The sequence below is a fragment of the Ambystoma mexicanum genome, chromosome 5p (genome assembly GCF_040938575.1).
Source record: "Ambystoma mexicanum isolate Mex_15411 chromosome 5p, UKY_AmexF1_1, whole genome shotgun sequence".
NCBI lineage: Eukaryota > Metazoa > Chordata > Amphibia > Caudata > Ambystomatidae > Ambystoma > Ambystoma mexicanum.
In genome coordinates this window covers 994780494-994802160 of record NC_090930.1, presented here as the reverse complement: position 1 = coordinate 994802160, position 21667 = coordinate 994780494, and the positions used below count along the sequence as shown (strand labels likewise).

Genomic DNA, 21667 nt, shown 5'->3' with positions numbered 1-21667 from the left:
CATACATTCCCCCAACTGCAGAGTTAGAGGGCAATGGCGTCAAATGGCAAAATGGAAGGTCTGATGTGAGAGGAAAGAAAATCCTTAACCATCAAAAGCCTTACTGAAAAATATAAAAAAGCAGCCCAAAAGTGAGCATCCTCAAAGAAGTCTTTCAATAAAATGCGGTGTGTTAAAATTCATCTGACAAATGATTTGCTCAGGTCTTCTATTGTAAAGAAAACACCTCTGCCAAAAAGTTAAAGAAAAGCTCAAATAGATTTTATTTTAAAGCTATATAACTGTCAGGCATTTTTGAGTAACTGGACAAAACAACCAAAAAGGGGGCCTCCACTACCCCGGGAACCACTGGGTGTGGTTGTATGTGCAGTATGCCTGCATTAACATTTCTGGCCAGTGATTGATTGTTCGGGGGCAACACGACTGGGGCTGAGTGAACAACCATGCACATGCCAAATGAGCTGTGTAGTAGCAAAGCAGCCATCAGAGGGACTTTGGTTTCTGACCTGCATATGCAATGGATAGCTATGTGTGAGGCTGTGCAGGCCCCGTTATGACCAACAGGCAGGAGCGACCAGCATATTAACACTTCTTGTTCACTGCAGGTCTGAAATATGACAGAGGGAATGATGCGTAGCAGGGGGGCTGGTAAGTCTCTAGTGAGGGTACAATGGTGCAAGACATGGTGGTGCTGGGGTAAAACAAGAAGCACTGCAAAAAGGAGGCCAGAGCAAAGGGCAGCATTGTTGGGATAACTACAGCATCCTTGGCTTGAGTATCACCACTCAGAAAGGGAAAACCTGGGAACATGGGAAAAGGGCAACAAGGGTGCTAAATGGATGGGCCACAACAACGGGAAGTAGAGGGATTGGTGAGATAGAGAACGAAGAAGGGGCCACGATGGGACAGAGAAGTTGGTCACAGAGTGCCCTGCCTTTTTTTGATGAACAAACAATAATGCAAGGGCAATGGCATCTGTTCAAGTGGAAAATAGAAGGGAAGAAGGAGGTGTGTGTTTCACCAGCACAACACTGCACAGGGCATCGAGGAAGAAGAGATTGAAGGGGACATGAACAGGTAGGCAAATAGATAGTTAGGGCAGGAATAAGATCACAGAGCCCGAATGGGGCGGCGCAGGAGATGGCTGCAAGGGTCAGATGTCAGAAGGGGCCAGAACCACAGAACGGTGGAGGTGCCAAAAGGCAGACAGTGAGGCTGGGGAGTTTGAGGAGTGCAGAAAGGAGTGAGTGATGCAGAGAACAAAGGCATGATTTCACTAAGTAGGCAAGAGTAGTGCAGAGAGTGAGCTGGAACCGGCATACCATATTTTGACTATATCAGTTTGACTACTCCATTCCATCACCTTCTGTTACAACAACACTGACCTTTCTATTATTCACTAGGCCACTCTTGGCAGCCGCCGAGTTTGCACTGTGGTACAAAGCACAGAGAAAGCCCGGGCAAATAAGCTACCAAACATCCAGGAATGCCTGAGCACACTGAACCCCCTCATGAATCCAACGTTACATTGTGTTCTAACTTCCAATTCCCCAAATTCACACATCCCAATTATCAGAACACTAGGACACATCCACCTCTTCCCTTGGTCCACCCAAAAGGACTGGGATGCACACATGCCATCACAAAACATGCTTCCCCTGATGCAGCTCTCCCTCCCTGTGTTTGTACCTTCTACTTGCCGCTTTCTTATCCTCTTATCTCCACCTCGCTCATCATTTTTTCAGACGGGCTTAAGGCGTTGATACCCCGGGGCGGTGGCACAATACCTGAACTCCAGTGAAAACCCTAGCCACTCTGATACTTATACAATGGTGATTTAGCACAGAGTAAAAACATATTAACATCATACAACATGTATAGTCTGAGAAGGACTGCAAGGGGAAAATGAGGAGTGTGATTGGGCGTTGAGGGAGAAATGGAACATACATAAGGCTCAAAAAAGAGCAGAATGGGTCCAGACGAGAAATTAGAGAAAGTGGGCCGGGGTTAGGGAGATCCACAACTTAGTTAACATTAAGGTGCATGTCAGTAGAGGAGTACAAGAGGGAGAATGAAGGGGCCTAGGACCTGGAGTGGGTATATGGAGACAGACCGGTAGTACCAATAGAGAGCAACATGTACAGTGTGGGGACTTCAGCTGTGTGCCAGGATGGGGGGCTGAACTTGCAAGAGATATCGTCATGGCAACAAGGAGTTGGTCCCCGACGTGATGCGCTGTCTGCACGCCATAGAAACACTATAAGCACACATTTTGGCAGCCAATAAGGCAAAGATCTGAGCTTGTTAATACATTGACAAATTCAGTAATGAGAGGTCAAGAGAGGATCAGAAGGAGCTAGCTTTCAGGTCAAGCGTACCGACTAACATAACTGGAAGTTGTCTTTCTTCAGGCACACAAGTGAACATTATGAACAATCGCTCGAAAGGAGTGTGGCACTTGTCAAGTTTGAAAAGTGGTTAGGAGACAATGACCATTAAAAGGGCTGGGTCCCTGCGCCTCCGTCTGATGAAGGTTGGCCCAAGTCCTATGGAAATTATGTTGAGGGGTTGGGGATATTCTACATTTATCTCCTCTGACGCCTTTATCATGGAGCGGGTGTGGAGTCACCTCGCACTCCATGTGTCCAGTCCCCTCATCAACATAGAACTTTGTCACAATACTTAACAGATCCAATAAAAGGCATTTCATAGATTTAATATTGAAATACTTTGTGTTAGGAGTCAATTATATAAATGACTAAGCAACTAGGGGAGCTGCCTTAGCTGCCTTTAGTTGCGTCTCATAGGTTTCCCATCACAACACCTAGTGAGACAAAACAATTGCCATGAAGTACTGCGGTTTAGTTATAGCAAATAGAGAGGCCATGTTGCAGTGGGCATTTTCCAAGGCTCACCCAATGAGATCTTCTATACAAAGAAGCATCCACTTCAAAGGGTTATTCAAAATGTGTTCTCATTTATCCTCACAAAATTAAGGTGAGATTCTGTATCGAAGCGTACATTCTTTTTAAAGCTATTTTGTATTCATATGGCGTAGGGGTGAATCACAAATTTGCAAAGGACTATTTAAGCAATGTATTCCTTAAATATTTAGGAAAAGCTGCCACAATCACTAAGAATCTGCTTCCTTACTGTCACGCAGCGGTATTACAGTAATAAATGGAGATGTGTGCCAAGGGCATGTTGCGAAATGTTTGTTATCGCACAGGGATAATCTTACTCATCCAGTAGGAATGGCCAATGCCTAGAGTGCAACACGTAGGGCTTTAATGAAACCTGAGCGATCAACTGTTTTAGAGGAGCGACACTGCTCAACAGTGCCACGAGGGAATGCTCACTACGAGCACTAAATTCAATGGAGCATCATTGCCATGATTTACAGATTCAAAAGTATTGCCCACGCTTAGGCAATAAATACTTTGCTACAGTGATGTACGTTTTTCAAATCAGTGTTCGTTAAATGTTAAAGGTATTTGTACCGCGCACCGTCACCAACGGAATTGGTCCCCAGGCGCTCTGGCGGATCTGCAAATGATAAGGTCGGATGGGTTAGTAAGGTGAAGAGGGAGTAGGATAGTGAGAGGAGAGGTGTTCTGTTGGCAGCTTCAGCTCGGTATACACCAGATACTGAGCTTTGGTGCGGATATTGGATCGGTGTCAGTCCGCGTGTTCTGTTGCTCCGGCTTATGTGTTGTTGCAGTGTTGTGAAGTGCGTGCGGCTTGCTGTGCGAGAGATGGTTGTGTGAGTTTTTTGAGTGAGATAAGTATGCAGAGTTTGAGCTTATATTGGTTAGTGGGTTACCTGACCTGTAGCATGCTAACATTCACAGTTCTATCCAGGTGCGGCACCTGTCGACCCTCACACCTCTATCTGGATGCGGCGCAGGCCAATGCCTAGGATTCCATCTAGGCGTGGGCATGTCAACATTCACAGTCCCATCCAAATGCAACGCAGGCCAATATTCACAATTCTGTCGACATGCTAATATTCACAATTCTGTCTGAGTGTGGACATGCTAACATTCAGAGTCCTATCTATTACTTTCTTAGCCTATTCAATACAGAAAGGAGGTTCTTTTGTCCAGCTTTTTCATGCATGTACATATGATGTAGCAATGGCCTTTCCAGATGTGTCCTATATGGTAGTCCCTCTACATTGGGCATGTGTAGTGGTCTCAAACTGAAACTGTCCCAAAATATATTCCTGCTTTAGTCACCTGGCATTCACAGGCTGTGCTTTTTGACTGCAAACTAGACAGCTGTTCCATCAGCATTCAGGAAAGGGGAGTAGTGTCATGTGCAGTAGTATAGCTGAAAGCCAGGGGATAATTTCAGGTTGTGCCACTGGCTATTGCCAGCCAGCTCAACATTTGGCACTGGAAATACCCCCTACTCTCAGTGGGCTTGTTCACACCAAATCGGATCAATATGTACATCCTACCACTTTAAAAATGAACCAACTCCCACTCGTTTAATTGGTGGTTTTTCAGATTTGTGATTATATTATGCATTTATGATTAGACCAAGCTTACCCTATGATCATCCACCCACCCCCAAGCTCATCCAACCACATCCTCCTACCAAGCTCCTGCTATCAAAACAGCACTTCCATTTCAACCAATTCACCCCCCCCAGCCTTCCATCCTTGTTGCTCACCCAGTCAACCTCACCCACCATATGTAGCTCAACTGAGCAAGAGGCACCAAAGCCTAGGGCATAATAGCAACCCTCAACTTAGCAAACAGCCCACCCCAGCAACCCCCAGCCTACCCACCAAGCAACTAAAAGATACCAACCCATTCGTAACCCAGCAACTCCTACACCCCCAATCAAGTACTCCAACCCAACCTAATTCACCCAGCACCCCCAGAATTAAACCCACCACAAAGGCTGCCAAATGTCTAGAAAAACCTTATCAAATGCCCCCCAAAAGCGCCTAAACTCGTCTTTGCCAATGCTTGTTCTGAATAGTTGGTAGTCTTGTTAGATTCTCTCAAGATGTACAAAGACACAACATGATCAGTAAGTTCCAGCATCTGTAGTTACTGTACAGAGGACTACTCCCAATAGGCCATGAACCCTCAAGCTCCATTGACATGGAGGAAAGGTGGCTAAGGGTGGGAGACGTTTCATTGCGAATTCACAGAAATCAGTGCAGTGGCTAGTGTGGAACGAGCTTCACCCCGATAAAGGATATTAAATGGTCCTTGAACATTTGGCTGGCAGGAACTCGCCAATGCCCACAGAGCAATAGGATGGGTGCCACGATAACCCTATGCCGACATTCTCATAACTGAGCAGTTTGCAGCAGCCGGATGTGCGCCATCATGCAGGAGCAGCAAGCACATGTCATGCATTTTTAAAGCTTTCATTTAATAATCCAGATGGAAATGGGATACTGCTCATCATTACAATATTCGAGAATATTATTGTACTATAATAATCCCAATCGCCGAATACCCAGGAGAACAGCGTAGTACAACATCAGCACCACATCGTAGTACTTTCGCTGATATGCACAACCGCATTACTGATACAAATCCGTGGCAGTCGTCATCTTCTCAGCTATAATGTAGCGCCAGGTTCTTAAAAATTGCTTTGCTGTGCCATGCGCAAACACAAGTTGGGGAAATGTGCCACTGTGTGCGGCGCCATTCACAAAAAGGAAAGCCACAAGTGTGCAAAACGCCTCACAGAACACATCTCTCATTCACAAAGGATGTGCTTTGCGACAGTATTTTCCATGCATCTTTGAGCTTGTCGTGGGCCAAGTGCAGGAAAATGCACTAAACAGAAAGTGGTCCTTTCAGTTCACACTTGCCGTGGAAAATTTCAGACAGAGCTTAAGCATTGACAATATTTTTATTTTTTTACATGTACACTCATGGAACATGGGTGGAAGAGTAAAAGTTGCCTGTTGGGAGTCAACTGCATGGAGCACCCTGAAATCACAAAAGGGGAGAGGTGCGGAGGAATGCAGATATAGGTGTCTGGTAGGCCCTGGCATTTGTAGTGGCGATGCACCCATATTCGCAGCCCAGCCTTCCTCCTGCACGCAGATACTGGTGGTCATACGATGCGAGTTCAATCAACCTTGGGGCCACTCCCAGTGAGTAAATTTTTTTAAAGAAAACTTTGATTCTGAAACTATTAAAAAAAGTGTTGATCCATGAGAATGATCTCTTAGAAGAGAAGCGGCCAATGTGGAAGTCTGTGCATGCCTGGTCTCAGCCACACCGAGGACCAAGTGAGGGCCACCATTTAGCTCTTTTCTTCTCTTAAACTATGAAACTTTAATCATAATGTTGTGCCCTGTAAATGTTGGGGGTCAAGATCTTACAGTTAAATAACCAGAGCATTAAAGTCATAGTGCCAAGTGCAAGCTGGGCTCGGTATACTGCACTGTGCTAGCCAGCGGGACAACATGAAATCTCACAAAGAATAGGAGGATGCAAGGAGGCAGGCAAGAAAGGATGCAAGTAAAGAGAAGGTACACCTCCTGGAGCGAGGGCATGGGGAGGAGGGGGTCTGTCGAGAAAGAGGGAAGATGTAACTCGGCAGAAGGAGTGAAAGGTTCAGAAGCAGAGCGCAGATTCGGGGCAGAAGTGGGTAAGGAATTGCGATATAGGAAAGAAAACCATTGTGAAAAAAATGAAGGCAGGATGGAAGCAGTGAGGAAGGGGAGTATGAGAGTAGGAAAGGAAGGTTGGGTGGATGCCAGGTGAAGGGGTAATGAGGAAGGCAAGAAAGGAGCTGGAAGAGGTCATTAAAGCAAGAGTACAGAAGGAGGGATATAGATATAGGTTAGTGGGGGGTAGGAATGAGAAGGGATAAACAAAAAAGGACATGCAGAAGAATGAAAGGTGAGCGGAAAAAAGGGAGGAGACGCAATGAAAGACCGATATAAAGAAAAAAATCTCATTCTCTAACCCTACCATCCCGCCATCGAGCTTCCATTCCAAGAAATGAGCGGCGAACTCGATACATTTCCAAGTTGCACGATGAAGTAGATCACCAGCAGTTGCTCCATGAAATAGGACTTTTCAATCAGCAAGAATGAGAGACGAAGAGAAAGTGACACCAGAGCCGGAAATAGAACAGGACAGGTTTCTAAATAAAAACAACCTGCACCACCTCACTGGAGACCATCTATCACAGAAAACGGGGAGCATCCGCCAACAGTTGTGGGAATCCACGCGTCTCACAGGGCTTGCTGTGCCCTCCTTACAATACTTTATTAGTCCTGTGACTGGTTTCACCAAGGGCATACAGGCCACTTTCCAATACGGATCGTGCATACCCTTTAAACATTCTACATAATTATATTGGTGTTTTCCCCCAAAACCCCTTGTCCATCCGAGGTTGAAAAACTGAGTACCATAAAGTTGGATAAGAACACCCAGTTGTGTAAACACCACTGACTGGTTCGTTTAATTGAGCAAAGTTACAACAGAACAACCAGGAGAAGACCAAGTACATTAAATAGGTTAGCAATGTTTGGTAAAGTGCTTAAAAAGGGCAATTGAGAGGAACTTTTTTTTTTATCTACTTAAAAGCTGCGAGGGATTAATATATTTTGCAGAACTGGATCCTTTCTGTTGGGCTAGTTCTGTTCACCTGTGGGCCAAGTTCTGTAAAATGTCTTTAATTTACGCTAATTTGCCTAATTTATCTTGCACGTTAGTAAGTGGGAGGGATCAATGAAACAGAATATTGAAGGAACTAAGAGAAGCCAATTAACTGCATTGTTCCCGAAAAGACGGATTCACTTTGAGCAGGAAGGTATTGCCACGCCCATTCCCAGTGCTAACTGCACCCGGGCAACCGTGCACAAGTACATTAGCAAAGTGTCTCCAACTTTAAATTGTGGGTTTTCACAAGCAGCGGAAAAGGAAGACACACGGGCTGTTTCTGAAAAGCTCCAGGTAGTGTACACAGACGCATCAGAGCATGTGGACAGTCTATGGTGTACTTGGGAAGTGCCATCAGCAAATGGCTAACTCCCAGGTCTCACATCCAGCGGCCCTACAGTGCTCACACACAACGAGTGGCCCTCTTCTGGATGGGGGTTGCGAAGGATTGCTGCTAATGGGCGTGAATTGAAATGCTGCACGTCATAGGCAATCGAGAATACGTTTAAACCACAGTCCTGTTAGATTAGCCCTTTTGTGCGGCCTGGAGAAAGGAAAATGAATTGAAACCCATGATTTGCTGCAAGAGATCAGAGAGTGGGATGATGCACATGGAGGGATAAAATATTCTCCTCCATGTATAATGAATAAGTTGTGCAGTTACCTGCGTGTAATGAAACTAAAACCTAGACTTGTCATATTTACGCAGTCATCGAAGGGCAACATATCTGAGCAATGTATACCCACTTTCCAAGGAAGCCATCATCCAGCCTTCACAATTAATATGGTGAACCTCAGGACAAAAAGTTTACATATACAATTATTCTTAACAGAGTCATTTAAAACGAGCACATTGACTGGCGAGACAGAGGTGGCGTGCTCACATACGAATGGGGTGATCAGCCAACTTCTGGGACAAGAGTGACGTGAGCGGGTATGAAACATCGGAATTACTGTGCTGTGTGCGTTCACAACACTGTAGTTCATCCCAGTTGCAGAGCATTTTATATCATCATTTGTCTGAGCTTTACTATAGCAGAACAGCTGCTGTCACAATGGTAGGAAATCACATTTACTGATGTACAACACAAACGATGGTTGAAAGGAGCTACATTTGCGGATGTATACTAATTGACCTTTTCACAATTGATCGTGGGGGAATTGACCTTCTGCACAATTGATCCCATATATGGGGGGGGAACCCCTGCAACCCTCCACTCAATCCAAAAAGCCCTGCAACCCCCTACCCAATCCCATTATATTATTACCCCAAACCCCACCCCACACATATATATAAAAAGTAAAATAAAGGTAAAGATCAATTGTGCAGAAGGTCAATTAGGACCACTATTATTAGGTCAATTAGGACAAAAGGTCAATTGTAAAAGGTCAATTTGGGGAATATCAAATTTGCTAAGATATGCAGTGAGCCTGTGCATTGCACAATGACTTCACAACAGAGTTAAACTCTCTCCACAGGCTCTGTCACTTGCATATGTCATCCTCCAGGGACCAATACAGCCAAACGTTAGTGCCCTTTTAACTGCACGCTCATAGCACGAAAGTACCGTAGTCAACAGCAGCCCGTCCTAAAAATTTGTGAGGCACATGCTATCAGAGTTAAACAACATACTGTGGGTGTGCAAAATGGAAATCTACTGGGCAGCTCGTTGGCTTACTAGCATTGCCTTTAGAAAACAGAACTCTTAGTGGGAAGCAAGACATAGCACAGGCGTGAATGAAAGATTAATAAAGGGATTGGTTGAAAAAAATCAGAGAAGAAGGAATGCACGTGTGCACCGTGCCATTAAAAGCCAACTTCTGAAAGTACATCAGTAGTTCAGGCCCCTTTTAAGTTCAGGATTTCCGAACTAGTTAGTAATATTGGATATGATTAACTATCCTAACCATCGTAACTTCTGCCTACCTTAACTTCACTGTGTTGACCTACTAACAGGGCGTGTACTTGGCAAAAACATGACCATGATTCGTAAGTATCTTTGAGGCTTGCCTCTTTGGTTTAAGGACAGATAAAAATACATTGAAAAAAAAAATCGCTTAAAAATTGACACCATCTTTAAATTAGGGTATGGTTCCGAGTCATTTCTTGGAATCAATATAACTGAAAAAAATGGGATTATGCGTGTATTGAATTTAGGGCGAAAGGCTTTACTAGGGTCAGAGAGCTTTGCTGTGTGTAGGTGAGGGTTGACTTATTTTATTTCAAATAACAGCAAACGTTGTGTCCTCATTTTCGTACGGGCCATATATCATGGTTAAAAAACTCAAACTATGTAAATAAAATTAGTTCATGCATGCAGGTGTGCACACAATGATCCTATATCCAGGTCGTGTTATTGTTACTAAGATAACAGCTATTTTCCAGTTTTTGTTTAAATAAGACCATGCAAAGTGGCTATGTGATCACCTTGAGACATTACTTGTAAAACATGCACACTTAGGTTTTTTTTATAAAAAATCAAAAAGGCCTCCTAATAAAGCTTTTATCCCTGCCCACGAAACGGTTTTCAGATTCCTGCAAACAGCAACAGAAGGAAGCTATTGACCTCACAGAAGCTCGATGTAGAGTAGGATAGAGAAAACGTGTCTTTTTTAATACCCCCCCAAAAAAATCTACTGCCGTCGTTCTGTTTTTTCTACATCGTAGAAGTAACGACCTGGAATCTGATGCAGTTCTTGTTTAGCACAATCTTTCCAAAATATATGAACACTATTTAAATTTCGAAATACATACTGTCGGCGTGGATGCAAGGGGTGAAGGATTCTCTGCCAATGACCTACATACAGCTTGCTTCTTTCAAAAATCACCAAAGGTTTTGCGCATATTAACACCATAATGGACAATGGGAGGTGTCTTCAGAATAGGGAATGTGATCAAGAGTGCCACTTTACATGGGCTCTTTGGCATGCCACCAGTGGTCCTGTTCGGACCAGGTTTCCCCAGAAGACACAGGTTTTTTAAATTGCTTAAGCAACTCAGTCCTTCCAGCACCCATATCTAGGATGGTGCATAAATCTATGTAGTCACTATACTGGATTGAAAGGAGAAAGAGACACCCACTTTATATTGCAGAAAATCTTCTAGTTTGCAATGGGTTGGCTTCACACACTGCACGTGGTTTTTACAGTTCTAACATGTAACAAAGTATGCTTGCACAGTGGTACTCCTACCTGTGTGAGTGAGCATATGCCGCTGCATGGAGCTGGCCCAAGGAAAGACACGAGGGCAGTAAGGGCAAGTAATTTTCTGCAAGGAGTTGGAGTAAGAGTTCCTCTTTCCTCTTAGCAGCTTCTCGTCTGCAGTGTCCCTTTCATCTTCACTTGTCCCAAGTCGATCAGCATCTTCTTTCATGTCCTCAGTGGATTGCAGATAGGGGCTGAACTTGTTAGAGTCTGTGTTTGCCAGCATCTTTTCTATACTAGCAAATTCACCGCTGGATTCCAAATCAACACCAACAGTGCTCTTCGGTTTATTTTTGGTTCCTTTCCTTCTACCCCTTTTTTTAGGTCCTCCTGCTGCAGTTACCCCAGAAGGTCCATTTTCGACCACAGCTGCTGGGCTACCCAAGTCAGGGACCGCATCACATGGCTTTGTAGTACCTTTCTGCAGGGATGTTACAGGCGTCTGTTTTGATTTGGAGAGCACAGTTTCACAACCAGTTGAACTGCTGGCTGTTTGGGGGCGAGAGTCTGTAACTTCAGTTTTAAGCAAGGATGAAGCAGAAGAGACGGAAGAAATGATCTGGGCAATGGAAGCTAGTGGGGGCAAGTCTTGGGTTATTGGGGGCTTTGGCAATAGGAGAGGTGGCTTGGGCCTCAGTGGGCGGAGAAGGGAGGAATTTCCAAGGACAGCGGGAGAAATGACTGGAACCGTCAAATGCAGAGGAACTTTTATTGGCTTGGAATGTGGGAGGGGCGTGTGACTACTGACAATGCCACCTGCGCCGAAAGCCAAAGAGTATTGTTGACCACTGTACAGCGCTTCACTAGGCTCAGAAGCTTGTTCTGGATTGCCAGCATCATGTGGGACATCAGCTTTATCCTTCGTAAGGTTCTTGGGGATGGACAGATCTATGGGCTCCATCGAAGAGGTGTCATGGATCTCGGGAGGGGAAATGTTCACATGCTCCTGTTTCACTTGAGAAGTGACAAGATTCTTGTTCTTTTGGGAGAAGTCTAATGGCTCATCCAGATCCAAAGGCAAGCTATGTACTGGTTCCAGTTTAACCTGGTAGCGAGATAAAGCCCCACGCATATAACCATTTTGGTTTTCAAAGAAGTTGGTGATTGGCTTGCGTTCTAGATAAGTGCTGATCTCTGATCCTGGGGTTGCAGGATCTTTCACATCCACGTAGAGAATGTGTTTTTCTATTTCTCGCTCTTGTATGTGTAAGTGTTGTTTGAGGATGTGATGAACGCAGTTCCTTTTTGCTGAAAAGGCAGTGCCACATTCTTTGCATTCAAAGGGTTTCTTTTTCTGGAAGCTACTGTGTGTTCTAAGGTGAATACGAAGCGCCCGGTAGTGCTTCAAGTCATCACCACAGTACTTGCACACAGTGTCTGGAGAGCAGAGGGCATCCACAATCTCAGCAGTGTTGCTCGTGACATACTCAATGTTCTTCTCAATGTCCTTTCGGGTGACCTTTAGGTGTTTTTTGCGCAAATGACGCTCGCAATTGGCTTTTACAGTGAATGGATAGTGGCAAATTTTGCAGATGTATGGCCGTTCGCCACTGTGTGTCCTCAGATGCCGAATCAGTGCTGCCTTGTCAGCCGCAATGTAGTCACAGATGTTGCACTGGTAGGGAGAGATGCCCAAGTGCGACCGGACATGAGCTCGCAGGACGCCAGAGAAGGTGAATATCTGGTCACAAAAGCGACATGGGTACAGCACTTTTCTTGTGGCAGGAGGTTTTTTGTTTGCATTTCCTTCAATGGTGTCTTTGAGAACCAGTTCTGGAACTTCTTTTTTGATCTTGCTTTCTAAATCCAGCAGCAAGGTCGATTCCTTTGTTTTTTCTTGTTGCAACTGTGGTTTAGGTTCATTCTTGTCTAGAGGATCTAAATTACGCTGGACAGATAACGGAGCATATATGTTGTGCTGTGCTGCTGATCTCGACTGCATAAACGAAGAGCTGGACCCATACTCTGCAGAGCTTCCACGCTGCCGTGTTGATTGCGATATAGGAAGGCTAGGGCTGATGCAGCCAGGGGAAGCTTGCTGAACATTGACCACTGGAGGAGGTGTGGAGGCTGCACCAAGTGTCCGAGGAGTAAAAGTGGGCTTTGGCTTCAGCACGGGCACGTGCTTGAGAAGGGACGTTGTTGTAATTGATGAAGTATTGGAAAGTACTGGAAGACTGATCTGAGCAGGTGCGGAAGAAGCCATCTTCAAAATCTGTTGAATGTCCGCCAGCTCTGCAGAAAAAGGCTTCACCACAATACTGCTGTCAGGCTGAATGACAAAGCCCTTTTGGAAAGGCTGAAGGGATAGGAGCTTCATGTTGTCTTTTGTAGGCTGGAAGACAGAGCAAGCCCTTCCGGCAGACGGTGAATCCATGGAAGGCATGTTCTGCATGCCGGTGCTGTTGGATTCCTGAGGTAGGTTAGTTTTCAGTGCTTCTCTCCATATGGCTGGAAAGTCATCCAGCGACTGATCCTCCTGTTCAACTGGCTTGATCTCTTTGGTGAGTTGCAGGCCCAAGGACGCCATGAAGGCCGCCTGGTCTTGATGGTCTGCAGCTGGGCTCTTAGTGTCTGGATTGAGGGGTTCACTTCCCTGATCCCCTCTGTGGGTTTCCATGTGCAGTTTGAGTGCTGATGGCATGGGGAACGCCTTGTTGCAGATCTCACAAACGAAGCTATGAAATTCACTGATGCACCTTCTCAGATTGGTTTCACACCAGACCTAGATCCATAAAAATAGGAAAGAAGAAAAAGACATGTTATTTGGTGCAGGGCATTGGAAAATACAAACAGTGCAGCAAACAGGCTTCTTGAATGGAAAAATACTAATAGCTTTCCAAGACCACAAGGTCGCCCTAAAGAACCAAATCTTCTTGCCCTTTTGTGGCTACATTTTGGAAGGTTCAGATAAACAAAATGTACTTAGCATGCAATTCATCCAAATGCGAAAAAAGAAACCTCTCAGTAAGAAGCAAACTTCGAACCACAAATGGACACCTCTAGGTCCAATGGCCTTCTGCCATTTTAGAAGTACTGTGACATTGTTTAGTAACTTAAAGTAAAATGGCACATTTAAAGAGAGTATGATTTTCAAGACTGCCACACGAGGAGCAGGCATGACCGTTGTCACCATTCAGGAAAAACCCCAAAGAAGCAACACTGAGACTTCTCGTCTTTTTTAGGGAATTATTTTTGCACTTCCGAGGATTCATCAAAAACAACCAGCCCGAGGGAACTGGCATCCACATGACCATCCACAGGTGGACCAGACCAGCAAATAGAAGAGGCGACCCCAGAGTTATCAGGGGGGTCTCTTTTGCAGCATTCCAGCAGCTCTGGTTTCTACTAATGCGCAAGCCTTCCAAATTGCCCTCTGAAAATCGAGCCCAAAGTCTACACGAGATATGAAGGCACTTTTTTGGCCCTGCTAAAGATAGTTCACGCTTTAATATATGGAAAGCAGGCCATTCCAGGTATATGCGTTTGAGCATATTCCTGAAACCTCTGTGCACTATTCTCCTCGTGCAACACCCACGCCATGGAGGGGCTGCTACATCGGTCACTAATGCAAAGCAATTATTTAATCAGCACCATTATTAAGTGTGCTATTTTAAATTTGTTTTATTTGTATGATTGCTTTTAAGTTAATAATGCACTTATTTCCACACTTACATTTCTGCCAAATACTATCCATCAGTACTGAGAATCCATGCAGGCCAATGGACAAGACCAGTTTACTGGACAAGGAAATGTCTGTTGTGCGAAACGTACATTTGAACAGAGGCGTAGCCAGGATTGTCTAGCAAATGGGGCCTGGTGCTAATGTAGTTGGGCCCACTGCACTGACAAAAATATCTGTAAATTCCAACGCAGCGCTGCTGAGTGGGCATTTACAGATTTTGGGTGGGCCTTGCCCCTCAGGCCCTACCCTGCCTACGCCTCTGCATTTAAAGATTAACTACTTAGCAGGTTTAAGGGAACTGGCCACATTAACGGTGCAAATAAGCACGGTAAGAGCCCTCACCAAGTCATTATTTACCCAGCCTACTAGGAACATGTTAAAAACAAAAATGTTTAACTCACCCAGAGCATCAGTGCTAGTGGAAAAACAATTCCACGCCCACAGACCCATTACATTTTTCAAAGTAAAGTATATTTCTGGAGTGAATGACTTCCATGAGAAAGACAGTGGGAACCAATAGTGAGGCAAGGAGCCGGGTAGAATCGCCCTGCCTTCTGTTCGCGTCTGCGAGAAAAAGTGAAAGACAGACAGGCACAGCACAGGTTTAAGAGTAAGTGGCAGAGGACAACCCGAGGGTGCATGCGAGCAGACAAAGTCCCTTTACTACTTTTAGAGTAGGGGCATTGTCCCCTTGGACAATTCTATTTAAGTGTGTGGCTGGAAAGCAGAGCACCTCAGCACGGTTTCACGCTAGCCTGCGATTATTTACCATTCCGTCTCTATTAGTTTTGAGATACGCTTGTTATCTGAACTTCATCTGAAAGCCAAAACCCCACATTGTCCACAATCGTCCACTCACCATTTACCTGAGAAAAAAACAACCCAAAAAAATTGAATAAACAGAAAGATGCAGTTCTAGACATTTGGTCTATGCTATTGCCATGATGTATGCTTATTAGAGACCAGCATGTGCAAATCCAGTCTTACTGTGCATAACCAAGTCCAAAAATAATGGGTAAAGCAGTTGCTTTATCGTAGGAACTTTTGAAGTCTATTTGTAAGCCTGTAAGTAGTGGAAGAGATTGCAAGTAGTCCCTCGTATTAATAGTTCAGCCAGTCTTGGCCATTAACTGTACATGGTCTACAGACAAACGAGCACTTTTCTTGAACTGGTACACCCACATTTACTAAAAATGGCCAGCATTGCCTCGCTGTGACTTCATGTCCTCCAACATCAATTCCTGTGGCCTGGGGCACTCCATATGCTAATTAGCCCCCCCACATATTTTAGGGCTTGTGCTCTGGTAATCATGTACGTTTGCATAATGTAAAAATTAACAAAATGGCTTCTTTTCCATAGTCATAATCGGTCGGAAGGAGTGTGGAAACAATAGCAAATGTTAAAATACTTGTGGGAGGTTCCACCCACGGGTATCACATTTTAAAAACATTGTTATCGAAAAGTCATTACATTTTAGGCTGGTTTATTTATAACTTCCTGGTCTTTTCAGGCCTTAACGACCAGAAAGGGCTTAAAATGCAGCACTGGCCACACCTCACTTCTGGGCTCATGAAACTTACAAAGCAGAGGTTTGCAGAGGGCCACGATGCTGCTTACCTGAGAAATAATGGGAAACTTCCGGCACGAGAAGTCCATAAAGGCTAAATCATTGAAACCTGCTGGGATTGCCGGGTTATTCTGGATGAAGGGCTTCCCTGAAGAGTCCGTCGGAATTTGCTTGTGTATGACGGCATTATGGCGAATCAAGCCGCGGTGAGTGCGGCAGGTGATGCAGCAAGTATCACATCTGTAAAAGGAAAGACCAATCAATTAAAAGGATATTCACGAAGGAAAGGCTTCTTCCTAACTTGCAGAATCTATAGAGAGAAAGATTGTTTACAGGTTTGCTTATGCCATTGTGGGGCGTGCCAAGGACTACAGGGGGAGGGAGGGATTCTGTGGCACAATCAACTCTCAGAACAAATGCAGATATCACCAGAATTGCTAAATGGCGCTACAGGATCAGAATATACAGTTACCTATTATATAATCTATTAGATCACATGTTGTGATGTTTTGTGTGGTTTTTTAAAACATTTTCCTCCACTCTGGAAATCAATATTACGGCATCAGTTATGTGAATTGTGGGGTTGCAATCAATTGCCAAAAATGAGGCCGTACACTCAGTCATAAATATATATGATTAGACACAGTTTTACTGATTTCGCCATTAAACAGTTTTTTCTACATTGTTAGGGTCTTGTGTAAGGCGGGAAAAACTTCAAGTACAAACGCTGCAGTATGAACATTCCTTTCAATGGAGCACAGATCACAGCGTGTCAAGCAGCTGAGTTGGGACAAGACCTCTCAGCTCGGTGCACAAGTGCCAATAACACAAAACAAAAAGGTCACAGATGGAAATGTGTGCCTCCTGTGTGCTGAGCGAAGCAACCAGAATTTCCAGTCTTATTTATGCAGCAGGTGCTGGCTGGGGAGAAGGCTTGGAAATCAAGCATGACAAATGCACCAGCTGTTGAGAAGGTTTGTTCACAATTGAGTCTTGCACTTAAATCAGAGAAAGCCAGTTCATGCGTGCGAACAAAAAGGGGCATTGAGTGTTAAAGGCAAATGAGAAAGTGCCATGCTGGTGCAGGGGGTGTTCTGAAACCAGCCGGAAGATCTAGAGACGGGGCAAGGGATCCATACAACCTGCAAATACAATGTTCCTTTGTCTGAACTATCTACTCAAGGATCGCGTCATGGTTTTAGGGCAAGTGAATTCAAGTTAGCTGCTAGGGTCTCCTGAGCAGGGAGCCCTACTGCAAGGAATAATAAGTACACCGGCCCTGTGAGCGTTGGCAGCAACAAACGTTACATAAACATTCAAAACAAGCTGTATCTGCCGGTAAAAATGTAATTGGTGGTTGGAGGATTAGGACAGTAACCAATCCCAAAAAAAGTTTGCTCTTTTCTTATTTTCGTCAAGGCAACAAAGAACATTGATACGGGTGGAAAGGTAACAGCGAATGAGCAGAAGGAGGCCGTTATCTGGTTTGTGATGCTACTCCGCCTGCTGCCTGCCGTCAAGCAACCTAAAACGGGTTTTAAACGCTTCTCCATGTTTACCCATCTGAATAGCGTGGGGACAATGGTACAAGTGATAACTTTCACAGCTGAACTAAACTCCATTAAAAAAGTGGCATCTTCCATGAAACTAAAGACTTTCTAAAAACACCACACGGAATTTTAATGTCCTCTTTTTTACAGCAATGTAACACTGTGTAATACAGAATAAACCAAACAACTTGCACAGGCGGCCTAGAAACGAAAACAAAACCAATAAATTATGAGTAGCCACCAATGGGGTAGATGGATTGGGCAATGGGGCGGGATTGGGCAGGGGTAGAAGTGGAGTGCTGGCAGGCGTATAACAGACTGCTCTGCCTGGCACAAATCCTGTAGCTGAATTGTTTTCCAACTTCATGTTTGTTCAATATACCACTACCACTATCTGCCCCTACGCAGCCTCTCATCACCTCTTTCTCACAAAGAGTTTGATTTCCAAACCCGATCAGATGTTTGAAAGAACTACAAACATCTTGGGTTACTGTTTCCTCACTTACTCTAAATTCCGTCAGCACAATGTGCGTAATCAAAACAATAAAGATGGAGAACACTAAAGCATCAGAAACCAATAGCTTTAATTTATGTTTAGTTGTAAAACAAACATTTCCAAACTGGATGGGCGTTTTTTATCTGAAAAATCTGCCAATCAGCAGCCTCGATTTGGATACAAACATTTGCCAGAATCCGAACACTTTCCTCAAATACATCTGAAGCTAAAAGCTCCATGCAAACACACTTTGGAGTGCACATGAGATTTTGTCAAATGGAATTCCATTAAGGAAATGAAATAAAATGCAAAAAATGTAGGAGGTTAACACAGCAAAATTGGAAGAGTAGTCAAGAAAAGACAATGTTGGGGTTTAACAAAGGACAAATGGAAATCTAATTGAAACTGTGAACAGGATAAGCAATGTCAATGCAATGGTCACTATAAATCAAATGTTAGCTTAGACAGGGCTAAAAGAGCCATTGTAGAGTTTGTAGATGCATGTTATTAAAGAAAGATATGATAAACCATATGCAAATTAAACGGAACGCAAAACATTAGATGCCACAGCTGATTCTATCGGTGGTACTTGCGACCGTAACCTGTTCGTAAGGACCTAAACCAAAACTCCAATGTTCGCTGAGCTGCCAATTGCCCCAATGCCAGTCACCTTTATTCTATGCTGGGGTTTTAGATAACAGCACTATGCACACTTGATTTCTAGTATCATGTTTTTCATTAGAAAGCATGCAGAATGCAGTTATCTGAAAATGCAAGGACTGGCTAACTGATAAGCAACATAGGGTCAGATGGGAATTCTACACAGGAGAGCAAGAACCTGCACTCTCAGGGCAACAAACTTCTAACTCAATAGGAGAGAAATTCTCAATGTTATTCATGCCCCTCCCGACTCTTGGATGAAAGCAATTCAATAGATCTGCAGCTGGAGTAAAATTCCAAGAGAGAATAGCTTACAGAATAAGAGGCTCTGCTCTTCTGTCTACAGATCAATTCACAAGTATTGCCACTTTCTTAGATCTTCTGTATGCTTACGGGCATCAGCCTTATGTGCCAATTTTGCCACAGTAGGACTATGTCCTTAACCATTAACATATGAAAGTACTAGCCACATGGGATTGAGGAGACCGTTTTCTGCAAAAGTCCTTGAATTTGGGAGAAAAACAACCATGGAAGATTGATATTCAGATGATGTAGATGGAATTCTGACTCCATGAGTAGGCAATTCTGAGGCGTACGTAGAATCACTTTGTTCTCATGGAAACTTAAGAAGAACAACTCTGAACGGAGGGCATGAATCTCTCTTATTGTTCGGGAAGACGTTACTGCAACCAAGATAACAATTTTTCCTTATACACAATTCTGTGGAAGCAATAAATTCAAAGGATGTATGTGCCGGAGTTGAAAGCATCATATTAAGACCTCAAGAAGGATGAGGGTTCCTGTACTGTGAGAAAAAGCTTTGCAAGTCAAATTACGCTTCTCATAATCAGGGGTTCAGCTAAAGAGAAGTTGTCCAAATTGCGGTAGATGCTTTGAGACGATAAATAGAACCCAAGTTCTGGCTAGGTCAGAAATTAAGTTTCAAGCATTAGGTACATCGTAGAGGATTGATCTCCCAGTATATGTACCAGTTACAAAATCTAGTCCACTAACTAGTAGCTCTAAGAGGTTTATGCGATTTTGGGCTGCGATACTGGTCCACAGGCCATGTGCTGTGTTGTGAAGGTAATGGGCTCCCCACCCAGTGAGAGATGTTTCTGTTGTGACAATCGCTTCCACTGTCGGGTTGTGTAAGGGCTTTCCTTTCAACAGATTTTCTTTCTTCCACCAGCATAGTGCTTGAACTAGGGTTAGCGAAACAACCACTAGATCGTCCCACTGACCACTTGCCTGAGACCACTGTTTCGCTAACCATTCTTGCATTGGGCGCATGCGCAACCGTGCGTGCGGGACCAGGTAAATGCATGAAGCCATCATCCAGAGCAAATGCATTGCTATGCGTACGGTTATTTGGGCGACCGGCTAGATACTGAAGTATTTGCAGCAGTATGTTACGTTTGACGGAAAGACTAGCCCCTCTTCTATCTTTATGACAGCTCCGAGGAACTGTTTTGTTTTGCTTGGAATGAGACTTGATTTTTTCTCGCTGATTGAGAATCCCAATTGGAACAGAAGATTGATTGGTCTTTGGGTATTTTGCTTAATTTGGGGGGACTCCCCGGTTATCAGCCAGCCGTCCAGATAAGGGTACACTGGGACTGATTCTCTGGGTAGGTGCGCTGCCAACACCACTAGTACCTTGGTGAATACCCTTGGAGCGGAGGCTATGCCGAAGGGTGCACCTAGTGTTGGTTTGCTATTTTAAAGCACAAGAATCATTGTACTGCAGCTGGTTGTCTACCAGGTAGTCAGCCACTGGTTGGTCAGTGTGGTCAGGGGATTGGATGATGCATACGTCATCATCATCATAGTATTGGTCTAATTCCCCTGTGTTCACTTGGTCCACTGGGTCTGAATATGAGCCAGGGTCATGTGAGCCTTGAGTGTCATAATAATATGTGTCTTGACCTGCGTCTTGAGATGACGAGGTAGTAGCTTGCGTGGGGTCTAGGCCTGCTCTCTTGGCAGCGGGCTGTTTGCTTGCTGCCTCGGCCTGAGGGGGGCCCTGAAGGTTGTGGAGTTGGTGTTGATCAATGAAATGTATGGACTGGACATTCGCCTCATGACCCTATCAAATTGTTCTGGGGTCCATTGGGAGGAGCTTGGCAACACCGAGGGAGCAGAAGCGTTTGGGTTCATGACAATTCATGTAGTAGCGGATGAGTCTACCCTTGGATAAAAATGTTGCCTTTGCAGAGCGAGGGTGACTTGTCCATTGTAGTTGGAAAACTTTCACCTGGATTAGGTCCTCTTCCTAAAGACACAAATGAGGCTGTAGACCATTTTTGTGCAAGTATTGGAAGGAGTCTTTGTGCAATACCTTATTTTCTCAAATGTCGAGAAAGCACTGGACATTCTGCGACTTTCTGGGTTGCCGGTGGTTCGGAGTGCAGCACTAAAACGTTTATCAGTTTAATGCGGTTCACTGGTTTGACCAGCAGCTAGAGCTTTGATGTGAGGGAGTGGTGAGACAGATGAGCGAACGTCCAACATCCACAGTATTTCTTCTATGTAGAGGTGTTGTTTAGGGCATGGCCCAAGTCTATGTCAGCCAGACAGTTCAGCCCGAGTGGAAGTAGGCTATCGAAGCAACACCTCAGAATTTCTCCTGGTGATAGGCCTTGGAATACCCCGTGATTACAACAGTGTTAGCCCTTACAGGCACCTCTGTAAACTCTTTGGTGTTTTATACTTTACTGCATGGAAGACTATTTTGGGAACTAGTCCCACGATTCTACAGATTTAGGTCACCTTACTAGGGTGCCCGTGTTACTAAAGGCTATTCCACCATTACAAATGCAGTGCATGTCTAAGCACGGAAGCCAAGAAGA

At 44.4% G+C, this 21667-nt stretch overlaps 1 protein-coding gene across 7 annotated transcripts in view; it reads right to left on the bottom strand.

Annotated features, from left to right (window-relative positions):
* RREB1 (ras responsive element binding protein 1) overlaps nt 1-21667 on the bottom strand; it is a 245438-nt gene that overhangs the window by 37662 nt on the left and 186109 nt on the right. For all 7 annotated transcript variants that reach the window (XM_069613471.1, XM_069613472.1, XM_069613466.1 and 4 more), the window contains exons 10-11: nt 16160-16349; nt 10845-13581 (exon numbers count right to left, since the gene is read on the bottom strand). In XM_069613471.1, the coding sequence (XP_069469572.1) occupies nt 10845-13581; nt 16160-16349 (2927 nt within the window). The remainder of the gene's footprint in view (nt 1-10844; nt 13582-16159; nt 16350-21667) is intronic.